At 38.4% G+C, this 20,366-nt stretch overlaps 4 protein-coding genes across 4 annotated transcripts; 1 reads left to right on the top strand and 3 right to left on the bottom strand.

Annotated features, from left to right (window-relative positions):
• Window positions 1–3,762: 3,762 nt before the first annotated feature.
• Window positions 3,763–4,662, bottom strand: LOC137730115 (uncharacterized). The gene has a single exon (XM_068469179.2). The coding sequence runs from the start codon at window positions 4,552–4,554 to the stop codon at window positions 4,102–4,104; it is 453 nt and encodes a 150-aa protein (XP_068325280.2). The 5' UTR covers window positions 4,555–4,662; the 3' UTR covers window positions 3,763–4,101.
• Window positions 4,663–5,258: 596 nt separating this feature from the next.
• On the bottom strand, window positions 5,259–8,031 carry LOC137729858 (myosin heavy chain-like protein). Its single transcript, XM_068468905.2, has 9 exons — window positions 7,688–8,031; window positions 7,459–7,586; window positions 7,326–7,373; window positions 7,126–7,239; window positions 6,965–7,033; window positions 6,802–6,858; window positions 6,539–6,664; window positions 5,739–5,819; window positions 5,259–5,607 (listed from the first exon to the last, which is right to left on the bottom strand). The coding sequence occupies exons 1-9, from the start codon at window positions 7,863–7,865 to the stop codon at window positions 5,542–5,544; spliced, it is 867 nt and encodes a 288-aa protein (XP_068325006.2). The 5' UTR covers window positions 7,866–8,031; the 3' UTR covers window positions 5,259–5,541.
• Window positions 8,032–8,419: 388 nt separating this feature from the next.
• LOC137728854 (uncharacterized) lies at window positions 8,420–16,468 on the bottom strand. The gene is made up of 22 exons (XM_068467638.2): window positions 15,634–16,468; window positions 15,296–15,410; window positions 15,002–15,102; window positions 14,662–14,753; window positions 14,079–14,214; window positions 13,918–13,986; window positions 13,662–13,763; window positions 13,406–13,504; window positions 12,810–12,920; window positions 12,349–12,555; window positions 11,927–12,034; window positions 11,484–11,579; window positions 11,311–11,367; window positions 10,963–11,109; window positions 10,803–10,862; window positions 10,589–10,693; window positions 10,246–10,407; window positions 10,016–10,089; window positions 9,507–9,630; window positions 9,202–9,293; window positions 8,991–9,108; window positions 8,420–8,883 (listed from the first exon to the last, which is right to left on the bottom strand). Exons 1-22 carry the CDS (start codon window positions 16,336–16,338, stop codon window positions 8,725–8,727), a joined length of 3,039 nt encoding a protein of 1,012 aa, XP_068323739.2. The 5' UTR covers window positions 16,339–16,468; the 3' UTR covers window positions 8,420–8,724.
• Window positions 16,469–18,058: 1,590 nt separating this feature from the next.
• LOC137730061 (uncharacterized) lies at window positions 18,059–20,264 on the top strand. Its single transcript, XM_068469128.2, has 3 exons — window positions 18,059–18,494; window positions 18,835–19,265; window positions 19,645–20,264. Exons 1-3 carry the CDS (start codon window positions 18,330–18,332, stop codon window positions 20,081–20,083), a joined length of 1,035 nt encoding a protein of 344 aa, XP_068325229.2. The 5' UTR covers window positions 18,059–18,329; the 3' UTR covers window positions 20,084–20,264.
• Window positions 20,265–20,366: the final 102 nt, after the last annotated feature.

Below are 20,366 nucleotides of genomic sequence, written 5' to 3'. Positions count from 1 at the left end.
TTCTCGACCAATTTTTTCAACTCACTGGGTGCAAAATGGGGTGGAGGATGAGTGATGGTTTCTGGTCCCCACATTGGATACAATTGAGTACTTTGCTTCTTTTTCCAGTTAGTAAGTTTTTTTTTTCTTTGTTAAGACTATTGGAATTGTTTGCAATGAGATCATTTCCGAATCTTTGCCTCCAAAGCAAATGGATTAAAAAATTTAGACCATTTGATTTAAATTTTGCAGTTCTATGAACCTATTTTACTGGCCTACCTCACACACAAACTCACACCCTCATCTCCTTATCTCTCTCTCTCTCTCTCTCTCTCTCTCATGACCTGATTTTTCAGGCCCATCTACTCCTGAGGTAGAGATCTGAAGATGATCTAATTTCAAATTGTTTGGCTTTAGACTCTCTTTCATCGATTATTCATGTTAAAAATTGATCTCATCCCCATTAGCCACGTTTCCATTTTAATTTTATCTACAAAAACCTGTCATTTGGCTCTGAACTTGTTTTATAAGAGGAGAAAAACTTAAGTAGAGACACCTCAATAACGTCATATGTAAAATATTTCTCACAAAAGTATAAATTCTCTCTATATTTTAGTGTCCACCCGACCTCATATTAATGCGAGAAATGCACTAGTAAAACAGCACTACCGAAGTTTTTCTTCTTTAATACGGTGTAATAAGCATTTGCTAAAAGAAATTTGCTTATGACCATTGATTATTCTTTCATTCTAAGCAAGTCGATTATATGATAAGATGAATGAGAACAACAACAACCCAGCTAACACAATTAGTAAGGGAATGTGAACTTTAATTGAGGGTGCTCATGATGTTCCCTAAAGCTGAGGGAAAAAAAGAAGAAGAAAGGATGCAATCTGCATTGCAATATCACAATTCACAAAGGATCATTTGGAATAAAAAAAAAAATGCAAATGGTGACAGAAGAGTTGAGTACCTCTTCGGATCTCACTATTTAGAGGCTAAAAACTAACAAATTTGGACTGTTCAAGAGAAAGAGATTCGGACTCTTAATTTGTGTGAGATGATCAACGAAATAAGCTAATGCGGACTATCAAATTTAATTCGAATAGTCTGAATTTACAAATTATAGATTCCGAACAATTAGATCCGGAGGACATCAAACTCGTGCCAAAGAAGAAGCATGACATCGACATCATTGATATGGCCGTGTAATTATGCGTGGATTGTGGAGTTGGTAGGGCAGACACACCATATGATATCATATGGTGCACGCAGCACTTGTATGCTTGGTCAAATTTATCGGAAAAGCAGACTACTGCCAGTGAAGATTGATTCGTGTTCTAATCTTGACGGTGGAGGTGATTGTGATGGTATGTCAATCACGCGTTCATAGATATTAACGTGACAGTGCGTGATTGGTTTTGCAATACTGTCATATTAGATTCTGCAATTTAACTTTGTATTTAGTCATTTAAGTTGCATAACTACAAAACTCGAATGACTTAATTATGGATGGATACTTCGTAACAATCTCATCTGTCATATGGTCCAAAAATAGTGACTAGAAGATGGATATATACTTCATACCAGGCTCATCTGCTTATATTTACATCCCAACTACTGCATTTATCTCTTAGTTAGGGTCCATTTGATAACCATTTCGCTTATTTTATTTTATTTTTCATTTTTTAGGAAACTGAAATCTTGTTTGATAACTACTTTCAGATTTCCAAAAAGATAAAAAAAGAAACGAAAATAGAAAACCAAAATGTAAAAACTCAAGGCCAAATTTTGAAAACTCAAGAAAGTAATTTTTCAACTTTTAGTTTTCATTTTTTTTTTTAATAACTAAAAGTGGTTACCAAACAAGACTTCTGTTTTTAGTTTTCAAAACAGTGAAAACCAAAAACTAAAAATTAGAAATGAAATGATTATCAAACAACTCTTAAATTATTAAATTATTACTAGAAAAAAGTGAAAAAAAGAAGAAGATGATATTGAAGTTTTTGTGGTTGGTTGTATCTTCTTCAATTCCAATTTATGTCACATTTTATTATTTTTACAGGTGAATTTTTAAGGGGAAAAAAAAGGGTGGAAGGTTAAAAGAAGCTTCGTCCATGATTATATATGCACCACCAGCTTCTGCCTTCCCCACCAAAAACCCTAGACCATGTCAATTTGTATCACAAAGCCAAAAGAAAGGAAGAAAAAGAAAAGCCTATTTAGCACCTTCCTGGCAGAAAATAAAGACAGAAAAAAGGGTTGTGGTCTTAAAGCAGTAAATAAAACTTTTGAAAAAGCAGCCTCAAATGGTGCAAAATTCACACAACAATGTCTTTAATTAACCTATAGATGATTTCCCATTTCCCATTATGTAAGTTTATTTTCTGTAGTTACCCAATTCAAATTTAAACATTGCATACTTAACTTCGATTTTCTAGAGTAAATGACCAGCGGACAAAAATTTTACCTGAAATGAGAATGTACTTTTTTCTGATCATAAGTGAGAAATATATAAATATAATATATCTCCGTTGCAGGTAAGCTGCACTCAACTTATCCACACCAACAAAGAAAATGACTTCAACTACCATTGGGTAGTCCAACGGTTAGGAACGAATTCTAAGCCCGTATTTCACACGGCATATCTTGAATTTGATTCTTGGTATTGGCGAATCACACGATGGTGGCCAAATGAAGGCTGAAATATCTCTGTCAATCTTTCCGACCTCAGAAGTGTGGATTATCTTGACGAAGTCACCGGCTAATCATTTTTTAAAAAATGACTTTAAACCAGTGACCTACATTGGCAATGACATTTGGTATTCAAGTTTTGCGCGTGGTAAGTGGTGTGTGCCAACTAATGTGAGTAGCCATGTGAGAGACTCTTCAGTGTTTGGTTACAGCAGTTGCAGATTGAAGCAACTGATTGATGCAAAGGTGGGCCAATCAGTCCCCTTTCTCTCTTCCTCCATTTTCCTTCCTCATTGGGGAGGAAATTAGGGTTCTTCTTCCTCAACCACCACCATCCCTTAGACTCAGGAGGAAGGAATATAATTAAACAATGGAACATGCTTCTGTCAACGTTTGTGTTTGACAAAGCTCCCAAAACCCCTTTTCTTTTTCTTTATGTTTAGTACACTTTTCTTTATCTTTTTCTTGGATGATGTGAAATCTGTTGCGTGATTGGCGGACGCATAGTTTTAGTGTTTCTAAGCGGATCGAGATCCCGTCCGGATCTTGAAGTTTGGAGCCAACAAATATAGAAATTCAGATTGGTTAAGGAATAGAGAGATCTAGACTTTTGGCTTGTGTGATGTAAGCCCCTAAATGAGCTAATGAGTCAATATGATTTAAAATAAGTGGTTCGAATCTTTGAATCCGTCGGCTCCCAACGTAAAGATTCAAAGAGGATCTCAATTACTCAGTGTGCCTTTAGGACTGAATTCGTTTTGCTAACCGGGTGTCTATCACTCTCATATCATCACGCCATAGGGTTTATGTTTCTCTTTCTCATCTCAAAGTGTGGTTTTAGACAGATTATTTTGCAATCGGTTGTATATCTTTGCATTTATCTTTCTCATTCTTCCCAACCTACTATATAGACATAGATATATAAACACAATAAAATATACAACCAGTAACAGATAAAGATTCTCCATTTCTACTTGCTTTTGTATTTCTTCACTTTTTTCTTGATGTCCCTTTCTTTTATTTATTTTTATTGCAGAGTAGTTTTGTAAAGTAAGTGGAGGAGCTAATGCTCAAGATAAACAACACATATATCTGTAAAGACTACTGATTTCAGCTGAAAGCTAAGCTCGTACAAATTCATTCTTTTATACATCCCGAAAACATAAATAAAACACAGATTTCCCAGAAACTCGGATACAAATTAAGATAAAATTAAGAAGAACCACTTTTAGCCAATCTAGTACAAGTACAACTTCATTTTTAGGGTAGAGATTTCCGTGTCGCGTCACGCATCCGCGCAAGACACAAGAAAAACTTCCTGTATTCGGATCCCACACGGATTCATGTGGGCAGGTCCGAATACAGGAATCTTTGTATGTCTTGGGTGAAAGGATAACGCGACACGGAAGCCTCTACCCTAAAATTTGTCTAATTTTCGATAGTAGGGTTCCAAAGAAGAAGAAAAAACAACAACATATTGGGAACCAAAATAGGAAGCAAAGGATTCACATCACTACCAAGTCGTTTTCTCCTCATCCTCTTCCTAAACCTCTCTATCCTCTGCTCCTCACCCCACTGAGCTTCCTCTACGCCCTTTGCAAGGACCAATGGCGGGGGCAGCTGGAAAGGGCACTTGGACCTCCAGGAGGTCTGGGGGAGCCCTAATCTGGAGACCCTTTTGAGGAAGAGGGAGATGGCAAATCGGAGGTGGATGGGAGGGAAGGTGGATTTGGTGCAGAGGATTGGAGGGTAGTCCCAGTTGAGGTAGCAGGGGATTTGGGTGGCGATGAAGAGCTGGGAGTGGGGAGATGGTGCGGTTGTAGGGTTGATTAGGATGTGGGTTAGGGCATTGAGTTTTTGCTCCCATGTGGTGTCCTCCATTGTTTTGGTGCTTATCCTTCTACCATCGCAAAGATAAGGTTGACTTGGGGAGAGAGGCCAAAAGGGTAGTTCACATTTTAGCAAAGAATAAAGGTCTCTTAATGTGGTAAGATTTATATTATATTTTATTTCATTGTGAACATTATATACAAGCAATACTGGAAAAAGCGAAAAATGGACCCGAAACCTTAAGGGTAAACGTGTTCGCGATTTGCAAACCTTTGAAATTTGATTATAATATCTTCGGGATATATGGTGTTTTTTTTATAACACATACGATATTATCTACATTAAGGGCGGAATCGGTGTAAATTAAGCCTAACAATAGGCTAGCCTAGCTATGATAATTTAGTTCGAATTCGCTTTTTGGCAAGAATCAAACTTAATACCTCTCACTTACAAATAAAAGAAGAATACAACTACATCATAGTACTAAGTGGCTATGCACAAAAAATACGTATGTAATGGTGACACCGTGACAGTATCTCAACTTTATGTTACAAGAGTAACTTGAGATACCGCCATAATAACATTACCATTATAGGTAAAGTTTCTCTCCTACGCATGAGGCCGTCTGTTCAATTCTCCCCAGCGTCTCTAAATTTCACGGCCAAGGTGATCAAGTTGGTCGGACTTGCATTCGATTTATTAAATGGCTGATTCTTTTGATACAAGCAATACCAGAAAAGAGAGGAAAGTCAAACTCGAACACAAGACGATGACACGTAAATGCTATTAACCACGTGAGCTACAAGCCTCCAAGTCCCTTGCATCAGATACGTCTTTGAAATATTATACAAACAGAATTCAGCATTTGATTCGTTTATGTAATCGTTACATTCACTCTTGTAGGCATTGATCTATGTGTAAAATGTTACAATTAAGGCCAATATAATGCTCTTGGAAACAATAGCTATCAAAATTACCTGTTAGAACGTAATCAAAATCTCGAATATTTCTTTCGTTCAGTACTTGTAACGGTTTCAACTAATGGAATTTTGATGAGAGCAGCATCCAAGCACTCATAATCGGGAAAGTAATTACGGCAGAAGCCTGGAAAATAGCAACTTCGATTAAGGGTAATATCACAAGAAAATGCTCCGACGTGAATGTATTTCTTCAGAAAAAAGCTGTGCCAGAAAGGAGAACAAAAATATTAAAGAGGAAAAGGATCGAATACATACCATAAAGAAAACTAATTCCTCGTGGGCGAGGGCTGCGGTAAATTCATTCTCTTCCAGTTTGTCTTTGATGAAATGTTGCAACTGCGTAAACAAAGTTAAGGTTTTCAGGAATGGATTAGCATAACAACTGAAGCAGAAGTATCTGGTAAATGATGAGGTGATATGACCACCTCATACAATGGATAAACGACCGAAGCAAACATGATATTTTCACTTTATACAACCTTACATGCTAGTGTGAGAATTGTTTATCGGGCGTGTAAACTGCCTAGGCCATAAACACCAAGCCACGCATGGGCAAAATAAAGCAAAGGTGCTTAATTATTTCTAAATTATTATACAAAAATACTTAAGGGGACAACAAGTGGCAGTACAAAATGGAGCGGTCCTCAGCAACCTTTTGATGCATGGTGAGAAAGGCTGTTCAATGAGATTACTGATGGGCAGGAATCATCAAACTAATGAAAAGCCACTATTTAGCATACGCTCATCGGCTAATGACATGCTTCTCCATCAATGATTGATTCAACTTCCTACAGACTGAGCTTACAAAAAGGACAGCATTCCACAATGTTATGTGGGCAAGTTTCACAAAACTTTACGGCCCAACACCTTCAAAGTTTTAAGTTATATAATCACATATGCCACAGGATCTACAAATCTACAAAGCTTCAAACTTAATGGCAGAAATTTATATCGGTGTTCCACAGGATGGCCTCAGGGGCCTCATAAGAACATTGAAGGAAATTCTTTTTCCTACAGCTGCTACATACTAATTAAAAAAAAGATTCGGTACAGACCTCGTGGTGAGACCTTTTAACTGCTTCAAATACTCTCTTCAACTGATGCTGAGCTTGAGAGAAATAGGATCTCAAGTTGGGCCCAACCATCTTCAGCAGATGGTCATCATAAAGCCTGTTCATGAACTGCATGCCATAAGATTCAATGGGTTAATGTGAAGTTATATTAAGTAAAATGGAAAATATGCCATTCGTTGAGAAGACTTGACGCTGTCAGTGGTGATGGGGTTTGAGTTCCAGTGATATTTCACACTGACTCATACCTTCAAGAATGTGCACTTTCCAGAGCTCACTTCCCTTTGAAGCCTCTTAGTCCTCACCTGATTAAACCAATAAATATTAGTGAACCACCAAAATCCATTTGGTAAAACTTACGAGTTCATCAAGTGCAGAATTCGAAGCCAGTTTCAAGTACGAAATGCTTACCTGCGTAATATAAAGAGCCTGCTCGAGTCGCTGAATTTGAATCCATTGTTCGGTAACAATGTCGGTCATCTAAAATCAAAGACAAAGAAATCAATCGCAAAATGATCACCACACTCATAGACCGAAGATTGTAGTAAGTATATCAGTGTATCATATGTGACCTTTCGAGCCTGAGAGGCAACTGTTTTGAGCCGATCCTCAGCATCCTGTGCCTTAGACTCCAAAACATGAAGATCAAAGTTTAACTTTCTCGACGCCTCCCATAGAATCCGTACCTAAATAAGCATTCCAAATCCTAATTCTCAAATCCCAAACTGAATTGAAAATTTTCAAAAACAAATTAGAAAAATGCAATGCAAACCTCTTCTTCCAGAGCATTGATCCTTCCATCTGCACGGATCGAATCGCCCTGAGATATGCAAATACAGCTAAAAGTTCATACATAATTAAACTTTCTGATATAATTTCGCTTAATTTAGCGGGAAACAACGAACCTTAAGAGCGGATAAAACAGATTGCAAGTGATGGATCTTCTGCGACATTTCGTCAATGCGCTTCTCGCGCTCTTCGATACGAACTATCTTCTCGCTCAGATTCTGAATGCTTTCTGCTAAGATGGACTCTGCACAACGAAATTAGCAGCAGAGAAGCAAGAATTAACTAACAAATCACTCAAATTAAAGAAAATAAAGAGAAAGCGAAGCACGAAGTGGGCGTAAATACCTAAGCGGGCGATCTTGAGGTTGAATTGGTGGAACTGGCTGAGGGAGCTGCCGTCGCGGCCGCCGTCGTCGGCGGTGTGGGGAGGCGAGCATGTCGTTTCGGAGAGAACGAAGAGAGACGACGAGAAGAAGGCGGGAAATAGAAATAGCAACGGAATCAGATGAACTGAATTTGTCATCAGTGATTGAGTGCTTGAGCTTCCCGATCTCTCGAAATTTGCAGCGATAACTGTTTTAGTTTCGGCTTTCAGTCAATCGTCAGTTGCAACGCCGTCGAGTGGCAAGAAACGACACGTCAACGACTTACTATTCCCTTTCATCGCTATTACTAGAAACGTCGAAATAAAAAAATAAAAAATAAAAACTTCAAAGTATTTTGATCAAATAAAATTATATTCTAAAGTTAATACATGAAAATTGAGTACGGACTCTAAATCCTTATTTCATACAATAAGTTCACGTTTTAGGTTTGATTACTAACACTAGTAAATCATATAATAATGATCGAGAAGAGACTAAAATGCTCTGTAAATTTTTCCGACCTCTAGAAACTAAATTACCATGACAAAATCACCCATTGATCTCCATTTAAAAAAAAAAAAAAAAAACCACTTGAAATTCACTATTTTTTTAACTAAAAATATATTAGCCATTTCCAAATCCATTACGTATGATTCGAAAAGCATCTTCGAAGTAGCAAATGGGTTTGCTACCCCAAATAGGAAAACACATATTTAACGAAAGTAGCAATTCAATTGGCAAATTACAAAGTCAATTGCTTCTTCTTCAACCGAACAATACTTAAGTATCCACCGGTGAGTTACCAACTTTACGGATAAATTATTTTCTCGAGGCTGTATAAGCTATAGCCTATGTTATTACATTTTCGATTGCAATATATGCATAAGAGCTCTCTCTCTCTCTCTCTCTCTCTCTCTGCCAAAACCGCTATATCTCGACAGAGATGTTATTAGCAAGCTTATTAACCACCGATTCACATCGGTAAAATGTTGCTTCTACGGTGGGAGTGAGGGTGAGCTAGCCGTCGGAAGGGAATCTGCACGGTTCAACTCCCCAAGTCTTCTCCGCGTAGTCTCGGATTGTTCTATCGCTGCTGAATCTCCCAGACCCGGCTGTGCTAAGGATGCTCATCTGAGTCCACTTCTGTGGATCCGCAAATGCTTTATCAGCAGCGGCCTGTAGTCATACAGATTCAAATACCATGCACCAGATTAAGTTATTAAACACCAAAATGTGCGTATACGCGTTGGTTTGGGACTGCCGAGAAAACACAAACACATTACCTGTGCCTCTAAATAGCTTTCGAAATCAGATCCAAGCAAATAGAAGTCGTTGCCCTCCACCTTGTCACATAGAGATTCGAAATAGTCTTTAAAGCCGAAATGACCATCTCGGACCATCCTACACATAATAAATACCACAGCAAAATTACAATCTTGACACAAATCGCTGACTGGTTAAGTTGAGAGTGCTGAAGTGATTGAAATTGCCTACCTGAGAACGCGTGCACATTGCAGTGGCATTTTATGAGCAGATCCTTCCTCTCGCAATTTGGGAACTTCATCAATCTTTGCACCAAACAAAAACTGGGAAAGAAAATTTGTAGGAGAATTATCTCTGCTATACTAATAACAAATATAAACTGATCTAAAATCTAGAAATAGTCAACACATAGATGCCGTCTTACTGCAGTTGCAGCAAAAGAAAATTTCAGTTGGTTAACAATACTTGACATCCCAATTAGTTGAATCCAATTACATCAAGCTGGCTGGGTATCTGTAGAGAATGTCGAAAATTACCAGGTTGTCTGCCCCTATTTCTTCAACAATTTCAACTGTAGAGCCATCTTCTGTAGCTAAGAGTAAACATCCATTCATAAGAAACTTCATGCTTCCGGTTCCAGACGCTTCATGTCCTGCGGTGCTGCAAAGGAATTGTTGCATATTATTCGATGCATATGCATACTAGAGACTACAGAATTTCCAGACAGTAGAGCTTTGGATAATGACCATGCAAGAGGGAATATGCATATGTACCTCCTTACCATCAACATCACTATCAGGCATGCAAGCAAAATAGCAAGATCTTAATTGAAAACCATGGTAAGGTAGATAATAGTCTAACAATCTTGTCATTAGGCTATACTGTACTGTTAAATGGAAGTCGCTTGAACAGTAATGTCGAGATATCAATACGAAAAGCGCAATAAAATTGAAGTTTGGCAAGAAATCTGCCTAGTATTTTGAAAGGTTATGTTTTTGGGGTTTCGTCAAATCAAGTTAATCAACATGCTGCAAAGTTTACAGACCTTAGGTGCTGTGAAAGGTCAGCCCCGGGTATTACCAATTCAGCAACAGATACATTATAATCAGGAATGAAAACCTGGAATAACAGAGAAATTGCATCAGAATAACAGATAACAATATCCATATGTAGAGTGCAAGACCAGAGACTATCTTATGTTAGTTCCCTCAATACTTGTACAAAACAAGAAGGATAGGAAGAACACACAGAGGGATACAGAATTCTCTCTCTTACCAGTTTTAACAGATCGCCAACATCATCATCATTATTTATTTTTTCTGCTACAGCATGACAAAGTTTGATAATCTTCTTTGCAATTTCATAACCAGGAGCAGCTTTTCCTCCAATAATACAAACACGGGGCACAACCTTATTCCGTTGACTTTTCTCCATGTTCTGCAGCAAAGTGCTGAACTTATTAGTTTACTGTGACAAAAAGATGAAAATAGGCATGCACAATTGCTGGAGGGAGGGTAAGGATAGTTCCCTTTAGAAGGTATAAGGTGCTGCTTGGTTAATAAGTTCTAAGAATATAGCATGGAATATAACGTCCTTTGCCCTAGAAAACCATCTTCACCTTGATACAATCATATCGATGGATAATGCCAAGTATATTCAGCAACTGTCGTTTGTACTCGTGTATTCGCTTTGTCTGCACATCAAACATTGCATCTAAACTAACCTGCAGTTGGAATTGATAAAATGCACATGTAAGATCGGCATACCTTCTAAACAAAAGAGAGAGAAAAATGAATCGGATAGAAGTTCTAAGAACTTGTCATCAAACCAACCTTCACACCACTCATTGCTTCAATGTACTCAGCAAGCCTCATTTTGTTAACCTTCTTAACCTGCAACATGATAATATATAGAATTAAAATAAAAAAGAAGACAAAGCCATAATAGGTTTTCAGTTCTTAAGCAGCTGCACAAATATCAAGCCAAGAGTACCATCATCCATTCTTGTTGTAGGTCGGCATCTGCTGCATACTCACGCAAGCCAGTTAGAAGGTCAACATCACGAATCCAAGCTTCTGTTCCAAGCCATTTTGAGATAAGAGCACACAGGCTAGGGTTACTCACTACAATCCAGCGACGCTGTGAAATCAATGTCAGTACATTATCACATGCATGCATGCATAAACTATATGCTACACTCAATGTCTAACCATGAACCCGTGACGCATCAGTGCATCATTAGAGCAACCTTTGAATATGTTATGAGCCATGAGAAATGTTTTTCAATATAATCACATCAGTAGTCTTGCATAGAATTTGTAGATGTTATGAGCTTCATACCTGGGTAACACCATTAGTCTTGCACTGAAATTTCTCAGGCCACAACTCATAAAAGTCCTGTGAAACAAAAGAGGTTTCAGATGACCTAATTTAAGGTATATAAGAAGTTTGAACATCTTCAACTGAATCATAAGTCAAGGGGAAGATGAACTGATGCAAGGAACACATATTACCTTGAATAACTTTGTTTTTAATAATTCTGAATGTACATTGGAAACACCATTCACAGTATGGGAGCATACAATTGCCAGATTTGCCATTCGGATACTCTGTCAACTCAAATGGTAATTAATGGTTAAATTGCCAAACATTTTTCGCATCGGACCAAAGGATGCTTAAAATCACTGAAAATTAATAAACACCTAAGAATGTAGTTTTAAAAGTGAAAGAAAGAAACCAAGGGTACATTATGTCATCATTTAAAAGAGGATGATGCACAGGATTACACAATATGACTAAGAATAAGCACAATGGTTTAATCGATAGACTATAGTGTACAAAAGACTACAGATAATACCAGACATCAATCACGGTTGTAAAACCAGAATCATATACCTACCAGAAGAGCACATTCAAATATACAATGAATTACAAGATAACATGATTTTAGGCATACCTTTGTAGAACCTTCCTCAATAATTGACATCCGGGACAGCCGATTGTAATCTAAACCAATCCTCTTCTTCAACTCTTCCACAAACTTAAAGTTTATGTCATATATAATCTGGAGCAACAAAAAGCTTATCGCAATTATTTAAGTGAGAAGATAATAGTTCCATAAGATACTGGCTATTGAGTAGATAATTCAAAGGGAAATTACAATTAGGTTCTAAGGAAAAAGCATAGCAATCTGATGGAAAGGGAACTCTAAAAGTAAAGATGAACTGTTGTAAAAATGGATTTAATATTTCCAAAGACTAGCATACCACTCATCTTGTTACATAAACATGTGTGTGTGTAAAAGCTGCCAGGTAAGAGTTACTGGAGAACGAGAATAAGAAGAAATTCAGAGTTATTGGAGACTCGTTAGAATCGCACTTGTAAATGACGTGGGAGAAGACTGCCCAGTAAATCAACAGGGATTTTCTCCAACCCTTCAGCAATTACTGCATGTATTGTGAACGAAAAGATTTTGCAAGCAATGTCCCATGCTTTATTCCAACCCAAATTCTCTTCATCAACAAGCACTCTCATAACCTCAGCTATTGCAAGAGATGGGTGAGTATCATTCAGCTGCAGAGCAACCTAATTAAGACAAGGAAAAATGAGCCAATAAAAATGACAAACAGAAAAGCAAACCTGAATAACCGTATCAGTAAGAATTCCCAATATGCCAAAGGAAAAGTAAAGTTATCCTTTTATTAATTGTGGCTAAAACAATAATGTCAAATGATGAGTAAAAACACTGGCATCATGAAATAAGCCACCAGATTGGGTTATATATTCTCTATTCCTTACAAATCAAAAGATGATAAAACACATGGTAATGAGATTTAAACCTTTTCTGGAAATTCATCAAAGTTACTGTGACCATCTTTAAACCTCCGAATAATGTCTTGTATGGATGCAGAGACAAAGAAATATTGTTGTTTCAACCGCAGTTCCTTCCCCTGTAAGATAGGGCAAAGTGAAAAGGCAATATCACTACATACCAAACAACAATAAACTAAAAATGACATGAGTCATTCACTTGGAAAATTGCGTGGGTAGCTGAGTAGATGACTTTTATTCCAAACATCGAAGAGACTAAACATTCAAAAACATGCAGATAAAACAAAAGAACAATAACTATAAAACCATGTTTCTGTTCATCTTCTTCTTCAAATAAGTAAACATGTTTTCACAATCCCTTACGTTTGAGTAAACCTGCCTAGAGAATTCTTATACAGAATGCTAGATGACAATATGTTGATAAACTGTCCTGGAATGTACAAAAACCTTAACAATAAGCAGAATAGAAAATCTTCAACTCATTGAAGGTAGCGAGTTTCTGGATGAACACACCATCTTTCGAATGCTATACTATATATTTTAAAAATACATTTTAAATAAGCAATAAATACCAAATGACCACATTAAGAAGAAACCAGCAAACCTGAAAAGAACGGTCATCAGGGTACAAAACACTACTTATATTTTCTGCTTTCTGTCTACTAACAACAGCATTGATGTAATCTCCAGTATTATAAGCTTCCTGCATACACGGAGTATTACATAGAAAAGTTAATCACACCTAAAATTTCTAGGAGGCAAGAGATGGATTCTATTGAACTGTGAAAAATAATTGGAGACAAAGATATTGAAAATGCATGTCCGGAAATGCATAATGTTTAACGTTAGTACAAGCTTACCATATCATGTTGATCACTTGGCTTTCCAGCCCATAAACGGAGAGTAATGGTATTCCTTGTTCCATAACCAGGTATAGGATTATCATAAGCCACAGCTTCTACCTAGCAGTGTGGAGACAAACCACTAAGCTGAAATAACCAATTATATTCATCATGTTTACAAGATGCAAACCATCTTGCATGTATAAAACAAACAATATTGAAAGATTTGTAGAAGAATGCAGCCTTAACTATGTAATGGAGTTTATTGTCTTACCACTTCTCCAGGGGACCAAATATTACGTTTTTCTCCATTCAGATTTTCCTCCTCGACAACCCCGTAGAACTTATCCATGTACATAATAACAAGAGCAATTAGTAAAGCTTTGGAGGTTTTAGGTTAAGTTTTAGGAGATATGATGGATATCAAGACAATACCTTTACTGGATACGTTACATGAACCCGCTCTGTCTCCCAAGGATTTCCAAAGTTTAACCAGAAATCAGGTTGTTCATGTTGGAAGCCATCTAGTATGACCTGGCGGAATAATCCATATTCGTAACGTAGTCCATAACTGCAAATCAAATATGCAACATCATAAATCACATTCCACGTAATAAACTCTTGACAAATAACTAGTTCCATAATAAAACTGGCGTGGAATTTTTGTACTAATTAACAAGTTCAGTTGTCAAAACCGTTAACTTATAGGACAAGTGAGGCACATAAAAGCAATTCCTATTGGATCAATAGTTTGTTGGTTTCTCCAGAGAGTGTTTCTATTCTAATAAAAAACTGCAATGAATCATGTCTGCTGCATTTCTTTATCGAATGGGATGGGAATTACAGTACATACAATAGAGGTAACCCTCCCTGAGTCCCTTCCCTAGACTTCCAAGTCTTGGAGAAGGAAAGAGACCAAAGAGCTAAAAGGGCCTCATCATCCTATTATTAAATGACAAAACTTCAATGGAGGTATTACCGTATAAGATTAGTATATGCTAATAGAGAGTCGACATACCCCCATGCAGGATAGTCCAGAGTTGCCATAGAATCCATTTGACAAGCTGAAAGACGGGCTAAGCCACCATTACCAAGGGCAGCATCTCCTTCCTTGAAATATCAGGAGAAAAAAAAAAACTTATCCAAAAGAAGACTAAAGTATAAATTCCATAAAAAGGGGGTTGTCCATAAAACTCTAGAGGAAAGTTGTTCCACCCATTAATATAAGAAACAAAGTAGGGTAGTCAAAATCAATGTCACGGATTCACCAGAATAATTTTTCAAATAAGAGATTTACGAAGAAAAGAAAAGCATACAAAACAGGAAAAAAGAAGAAGAAAAAAGGTGGGCATGCTGACCTGCTCTGCCAAAACTTCAAACTCAAAGCCAAGCTGGCTTAAAGCATCTGCATATTGGTCCCGAATGCCAAGGTTGATGACACTATTCGACAAGGAACGACCTGAAAGCTCAATAACAATAATATTTCAGTAGAGCAAGCCAGAAGCTACATCAAACAGATGCATACAGCACTTGAATTGGGAACTCATGAAAAACTACAAGTCACATCACTGCAAGATTAATCTATCCGATGATCATCAGCAAAAGTGCATAGATTGGATAAAGCAACTCCAATTGAAGTACACAAATAATACCCATAAGAAACTCAAGCGAGAGGAAGTATACGCGCTTAGGGTCTTTCCTCTTGAAGTAAAGTTGAGTATCATGCGAACGCTCGATCAGCCGGTCTCTCACACTATGCGCTAGAGCCTTCAAAATACCCATAAATTAAATAAATACACATTTGATTAACTTTAACAAAACTCAGAAAACCCAAATCAAAACAAAATCATAAACAATGAAAAGTGAAGAACTTTTCCCGCCAAAATTGAGAACACACAACTTTTGCACTCTTATGCCAAATTTGGAAGCTGGTAGATCAAAATAAACGGAAAATTAAGCCAAAAAACTACAAATTTTCAAGTGACATTACCTGATAAGCCTCAAAGTCATCGAAGCTGAAGCGGGACCTGGCCACCGTGTACTCAACGTGACGAAGAATGTCCTTCTGAAGGCTAATTGAGTCATTTTTCAAGAACCCATCCATTAGCGCGAACATCCTCTCGGCCTTGGCGCCGTCCGAGCCAAATGTCAGGCCTAGACCCGACCCTGGACGGCGGACTACGACGCCCCTCGTGGTGGGACTGGTGGGACCAACCGAGACCGAACCGCCGTCCTCAATGGCCTCCGCCAGGGCATTCTTGATCCGCTCGAGGCTCTCCGGGTCGCTGATCTTCGCGCCGCGGGAATCGGTGACGAAGAACCGCTTTACGAAGTATTCACCCTCGAATTCGACGGTGGCCTTGTCGACGTGGAGGCCGAGGACTTTGAAGACGCGGGTGATGACCTGGAGGAGGCCGATGCGGTTCCGGGCCCGGATCACGAAGACCGTGGCGGACGGGTCGGATTCGGACTCTGGGATTTCAAGCGTGACTGACGACGTGGCGGAGGGCGGTTGGGCGGCGGAGGCGCGTATCGATTTTGCGACACGAGTACGGGTGTAGGGAACCGAAGATCGCCGTGGTCTCGAGGAGGTTCGAGAATGTTGGGGAAACGGAGGGAGCGGAGAGGCGGAAGATGAGAATGCGAGCTTCGGTTGGTCATTGATGGGGAGAAATCGTGACGATATCGTCGACATTGTAGAACTCGGGTGTTTGCAGAGATCGCATTCGAGTGTAGAGAGAGAGAGGTTGGGGGTGTCCAGAGGTAGACGACGAAGGAGGGAGCTTTGAGTGCAATCACAGGGAGCCTGTGAGTGAACGACCGTGATGGTAGGAAAAAGGGGTTTTTGGACTTTTCCTTTTTTTTGGGGGGGAGGGGGAGGAGGGTGACGATAGCAAGTGGACGACCTCATGTGTTTACGGTGAGGTTTCGTTATTTCTTGCCGGTTGTTATCAAATAAATAGGCGATTCATCATGAATACATCACTTGTTATATAAACTATTGATTTTTTCTATACATTTAAATGACTAAATAATTTATCATTGAAATGGTTCTTTTATAGGAGTGACATTCAAATATGTAAAGAAATTGAAATGTTCTGATTGTGAAAGTTGTACGGTGAAGATATGTTATTCGCAAGAAAGAAATGAACTCATCCCCAAGAAGAAAATGAAAGTTTTACCCAAAAAACAATATTTAGTAATAGAATCAAAATGAAACAAAATTGCAATGAGACTGAGCTCAATTGAGAAGTGATTTTAAATTACTAAAAGTGCTTTTAGAATAAACAATTTTTTTTAGGAACAAGCCTAACTGTCAAGTATTAAACTCTTTGCCCAGACAACTTACAAAAAGTTAGATTGTAAATATTGTTTTTGGAGTTGAAGGAGATGATTGCATAATAATTAATTAAATGGATCTTTGACATTGGATCCAATGAGCAATGGGATTGATGAATCGTGTGGATGCGTAGATGAAAAGGCAATCTTCATTGGTTTTGGCAAGGGGCAAAACAAGATGAGCAAGCAAATCGTACATGGTACACACATTGCAAAGCCACCTCCACACCATCGCATCATTATTGAGAGCAATTGTTATTGACACTCTAAAATTCTCATTCTACACTTCTTACAAGTGTACTTTTATTTCTAAATATAAAAAATTTAAAGTATAAAATGTGAATTTTGGAATGCCTTTACATAATACGAAAATTCAATTATTTTAATATTTCACACTCATAATACAAATTAAGCAAAAAAAGAATTACACATTATTACAACACAACAAGCTTTTCATACTCTTCACCGAAGATGATCTCTTGCATCACAAGGTACTGGCGAACTTCCCCGTCATTATCCAAGAATAACTTGAGCAATTTTTGAAAAATTTACTCAGCATTGCCATGCCCAGCTGCGTCTCAGACACTGGTGTGGCACTCTAGTGCCTCAGATTCCAAAACACAATATGAGGCACAACATTCCCTTTTTCCTCATACCTCCTTTGTGCTTTGCCTTTTTCTGTTGGCCAACTTCAAATTGAAACCTTGGGTTTCATCTTCATTTGTTTGTAAGTGAAATGTCTTAAATTCGATTCTCGTTAAAGGAGAATTTACACCACATTGTTACTAGCCAATTGTTAGGTTGAACCCACCAACTTTGGGTTTCCAGTTGGGCCTTTTATATGGGTACCAAATTTCCAACAGGATCCTCTCCATATTCTTTTGATGAGAATCTAAGGATGTATAAATCGTGTTCGTTCATTGTATATCGTGCGATCAGTTTTTGTCAAGTACTATTTGTGTATAATTTTAAATAAAAATATTTAAAATAATTTTTGATCATATAATATACGATAAACGAACACGATTCAAGAATCTTCATAATCCTCACAAAGAGGATCCGGATTCACCAAAATTGACCCAACAGAATTTGCGGTACCACGTCATTATTTACAAACAAAACTGGACAGTGTGAACTTTATCTCGAAAGTTCCACACCACTCTGGTTCCTTCCACAAGTAGGTCTCTATTCCCTTCCACATCCCGTGTTCGTCAAATAGTCTCAAGGCATCTTCCGATATAAATTTTCACAGCCTTCAAGCGCTCGAGCCATTGGCAAAGCTTTTTGCAGGACGATAATAATAATTGCAAGGCAACACAAGGAGAAAAAGAAGAAGAAGAAGAAGAGATGGGTGTGGATTACTACAAGCTTCTGCAGGTGGACAAGAACGCCAGCGACGACGATTTGAAGAAAGCTTACAGAAAGCTCGCCATGAAGTGGCACCCTGATAAGAACCCCACCAACAAGAAGGAAGCCGAGTCCAAGTTCAAACAGATCTCTGAGGCCTACGAGGTTCGTTTTCCTTACAGTTTTCTTCCTTCACTCTGTTTTTTTCTTCTCTTTTTTTTTTTTTTTTTTTTGGGAAGAATTTCTATTGATTTCGGTTGAAATTAGTGTGTTTTTAATCTGATAAGAGAAGGTTTTTCATCTGGGTTTTGGATTTCGAAGCTAAATTGCCCCTTGTTTTCATCTAAAAATTCCTCAAACGGCATAAAAATTCAATCTTCTCACGTTTTGTAGATTTATACAGGAACACTTTTTTAAAACTAAAAATTCAATCTTTGCACGTTTTTGGAGACTATAAATAAAACCCAGAACCTGGAATCTGATTTTCTGTGTTTTTATTTTGTAGGTTCTGAGTGATCCCCAGAAAAGAGCAATTTATGATCAATACGGAGAAGAAGGACTGAAAGGCCAGGTGCCGCCGCCGGATGCCGGTGGGCCTGGCGGTGGAGCTACCTTCTTCCAAACCGGGGACGGTCCAAATGTGTTTAGATTCAACCCCAGAAACGCCGACGACATTTTTGCTGATTTCTTTGGGTTCTCGAGCCCCATGGGTGGAATGGGAGGCGGAATGGGCGGTGGCGGCATGAGGGGTGGAAGGTCTTTTGGTGGAATGTTTGGGGAGGACGTGTTTAGTTCATTCGGAGAAGGCCGGCCCATGAGTCATGCGCCACGAAAAGCTCCACCTATAGAGAAGAGGTTGCCTTGTAGCCTTGAGGAGCTGTACAAGGGGACTACCAAGAAGATGAAGATTTCGAGGGAAATCGCAGATGCAAGCGGGTAAGTTCCTAATTCTTACTCAATTTATACAAGGAGAACGATTTCCGCCCATCTTTTTCTCCTTTCGCACAATTAGTCATGTTCGTTGATTATCCTTTGATTTGCTCACTTTCCTGTAGAAAAAGTAGGTGCTTGTGATTAATTATTCACCAATTTCAACAATGTCAGCTTTTGACTGCTTTCTAATGTTAGTTTCATGTAGCCGATGTGAGTTAGGTTAGACGGCAGGGTTCTCGAGTTTGACTCTCTCTTTCCGTAGATTAGAATAGTTTAGAATGTCTGTTGGGGAAAAAAAACGCTAGTTTTGCGTGTTGTGTATTTTGGGTTCTCATCTTTTGAATGTACTAGTAAAGGAATGTGTTCGAATTATGTTACGCAGGAAGACCATGCAAGTGGAGGAAATACTAACCATAGAAATCAAGCCTGGCTGGAAAAAGGGCACCAAAATCACCTTCCCGGAGAAAGGGAACGAGCAAGGAAACATAACTCCTGCGGATCTTGTGTTCATAATCGATGAGAAACCACACAGCACATTCACAAGGGATGGGAACGATCTTATTGTCACGCAGAGGATTACTCTAGCAGAAGCTCTAACAGGCTACACTGTCCGCCTGACCACCCTAGATGGAAGGAGCCTCACCATCCCCATCAACAATGTGATTAGCCCAGACTATGAGGAGGTAGTCCCTAGGGAGGGAATGCCCGTACCGAAAGATCCCTCCAAGAAGGGTAACCTCAGAATTAAATTCAACATCAAGTTTCCGACAAGATTGAATGCCGAACAGAAGGCCGGAATTAAGAAATGCTTGCCGGCTTGATCAGAAATCGAGCTGATGTGCTATGCGAATCTAAGGGCGCTTGTGTATATTTTTTGGATGGCTGGGATCTTTGTATTAATAGTTTGTCTTTGTAAGGTTAAACATTTGTTTTGTCCAATAGTACACTGAGCGATTCTAGCTCTTATGAAAGCAGAGAATAAAGCTTTGAGTCGCATCTGAATTTCATCTTTTAATTTCTATCTTTAGATCTGACGATTGAAAATTAATTCGGCGGCCAAATTGAGAGAGATTCTTGAGATGTAAAGTGAGTGTGTGCAAGCAC

This window comes from Pyrus communis, chromosome 10, assembly GCF_041283825.1.
Source record: "Pyrus communis isolate YQ-2024b chromosome 10, ASM4128382v1, whole genome shotgun sequence".
NCBI classification, from domain to species: Eukaryota; Viridiplantae; Streptophyta; class Magnoliopsida; order Rosales; family Rosaceae; genus Pyrus; species Pyrus communis.
This window is presented reverse-complemented; position numbering and strand designations above follow the sequence as displayed.

Coding starts and splice junctions, on each gene's coding strand:
- LOC137730115 (XM_068469179.2), bottom strand. CDS start 4,554: ATGGAGGACACCACATGGGAGCAAAAACTCAATGCCCTAACCCACATC.
- LOC137729858 (XM_068468905.2), bottom strand. CDS start 7,865: ATGACAAATTCAGTTCATCTGATTCCGTTGCTATTTCTATTTCCCGCC. Junction 7,240..7,325: donor TCAATGCTCTGGAAGAAGAG/GTTTGCATTGCA, acceptor ATGCTTATTTAG/GTACGGATTCTATGGGAGGC. Junction 6,859..6,964: donor AGGCTCTTTATATTACGCAG/GTAAGCATTTCG, acceptor TGGTTTAATCAG/GTGAGGACTAAGAGGCTTCA.
- LOC137728854 (XM_068467638.2), bottom strand. CDS start 16,338: ATGTCGACGATATCGTCACGATTTCTCCCCATCAATGACCAACCGAAG. Junction 14,215..14,661: donor CTGGACTATCCTGCATGGGG/GTATGTCGACTC, acceptor TTTGATTTGCAG/TTATGGACTACGTTACGAAT. Junction 12,921..13,405: donor CTGATGACCGTTCTTTTCAG/GTTTGCTGGTTT, acceptor CCTATCTTACAG/GGGAAGGAACTGCGGTTGAA.
- LOC137730061 (XM_068469128.2), top strand. CDS start 18,330: ATGGGTGTGGATTACTACAAGCTTCTGCAGGTGGACAAGAACGCCAGC. Junction 18,495..18,834: donor AGATCTCTGAGGCCTACGAG/GTTCGTTTTCCT, acceptor TTTATTTTGTAG/GTTCTGAGTGATCCCCAGAA. Junction 19,266..19,644: donor GAAATCGCAGATGCAAGCGG/GTAAGTTCCTAA, acceptor TATGTTACGCAG/GAAGACCATGCAAGTGGAGG.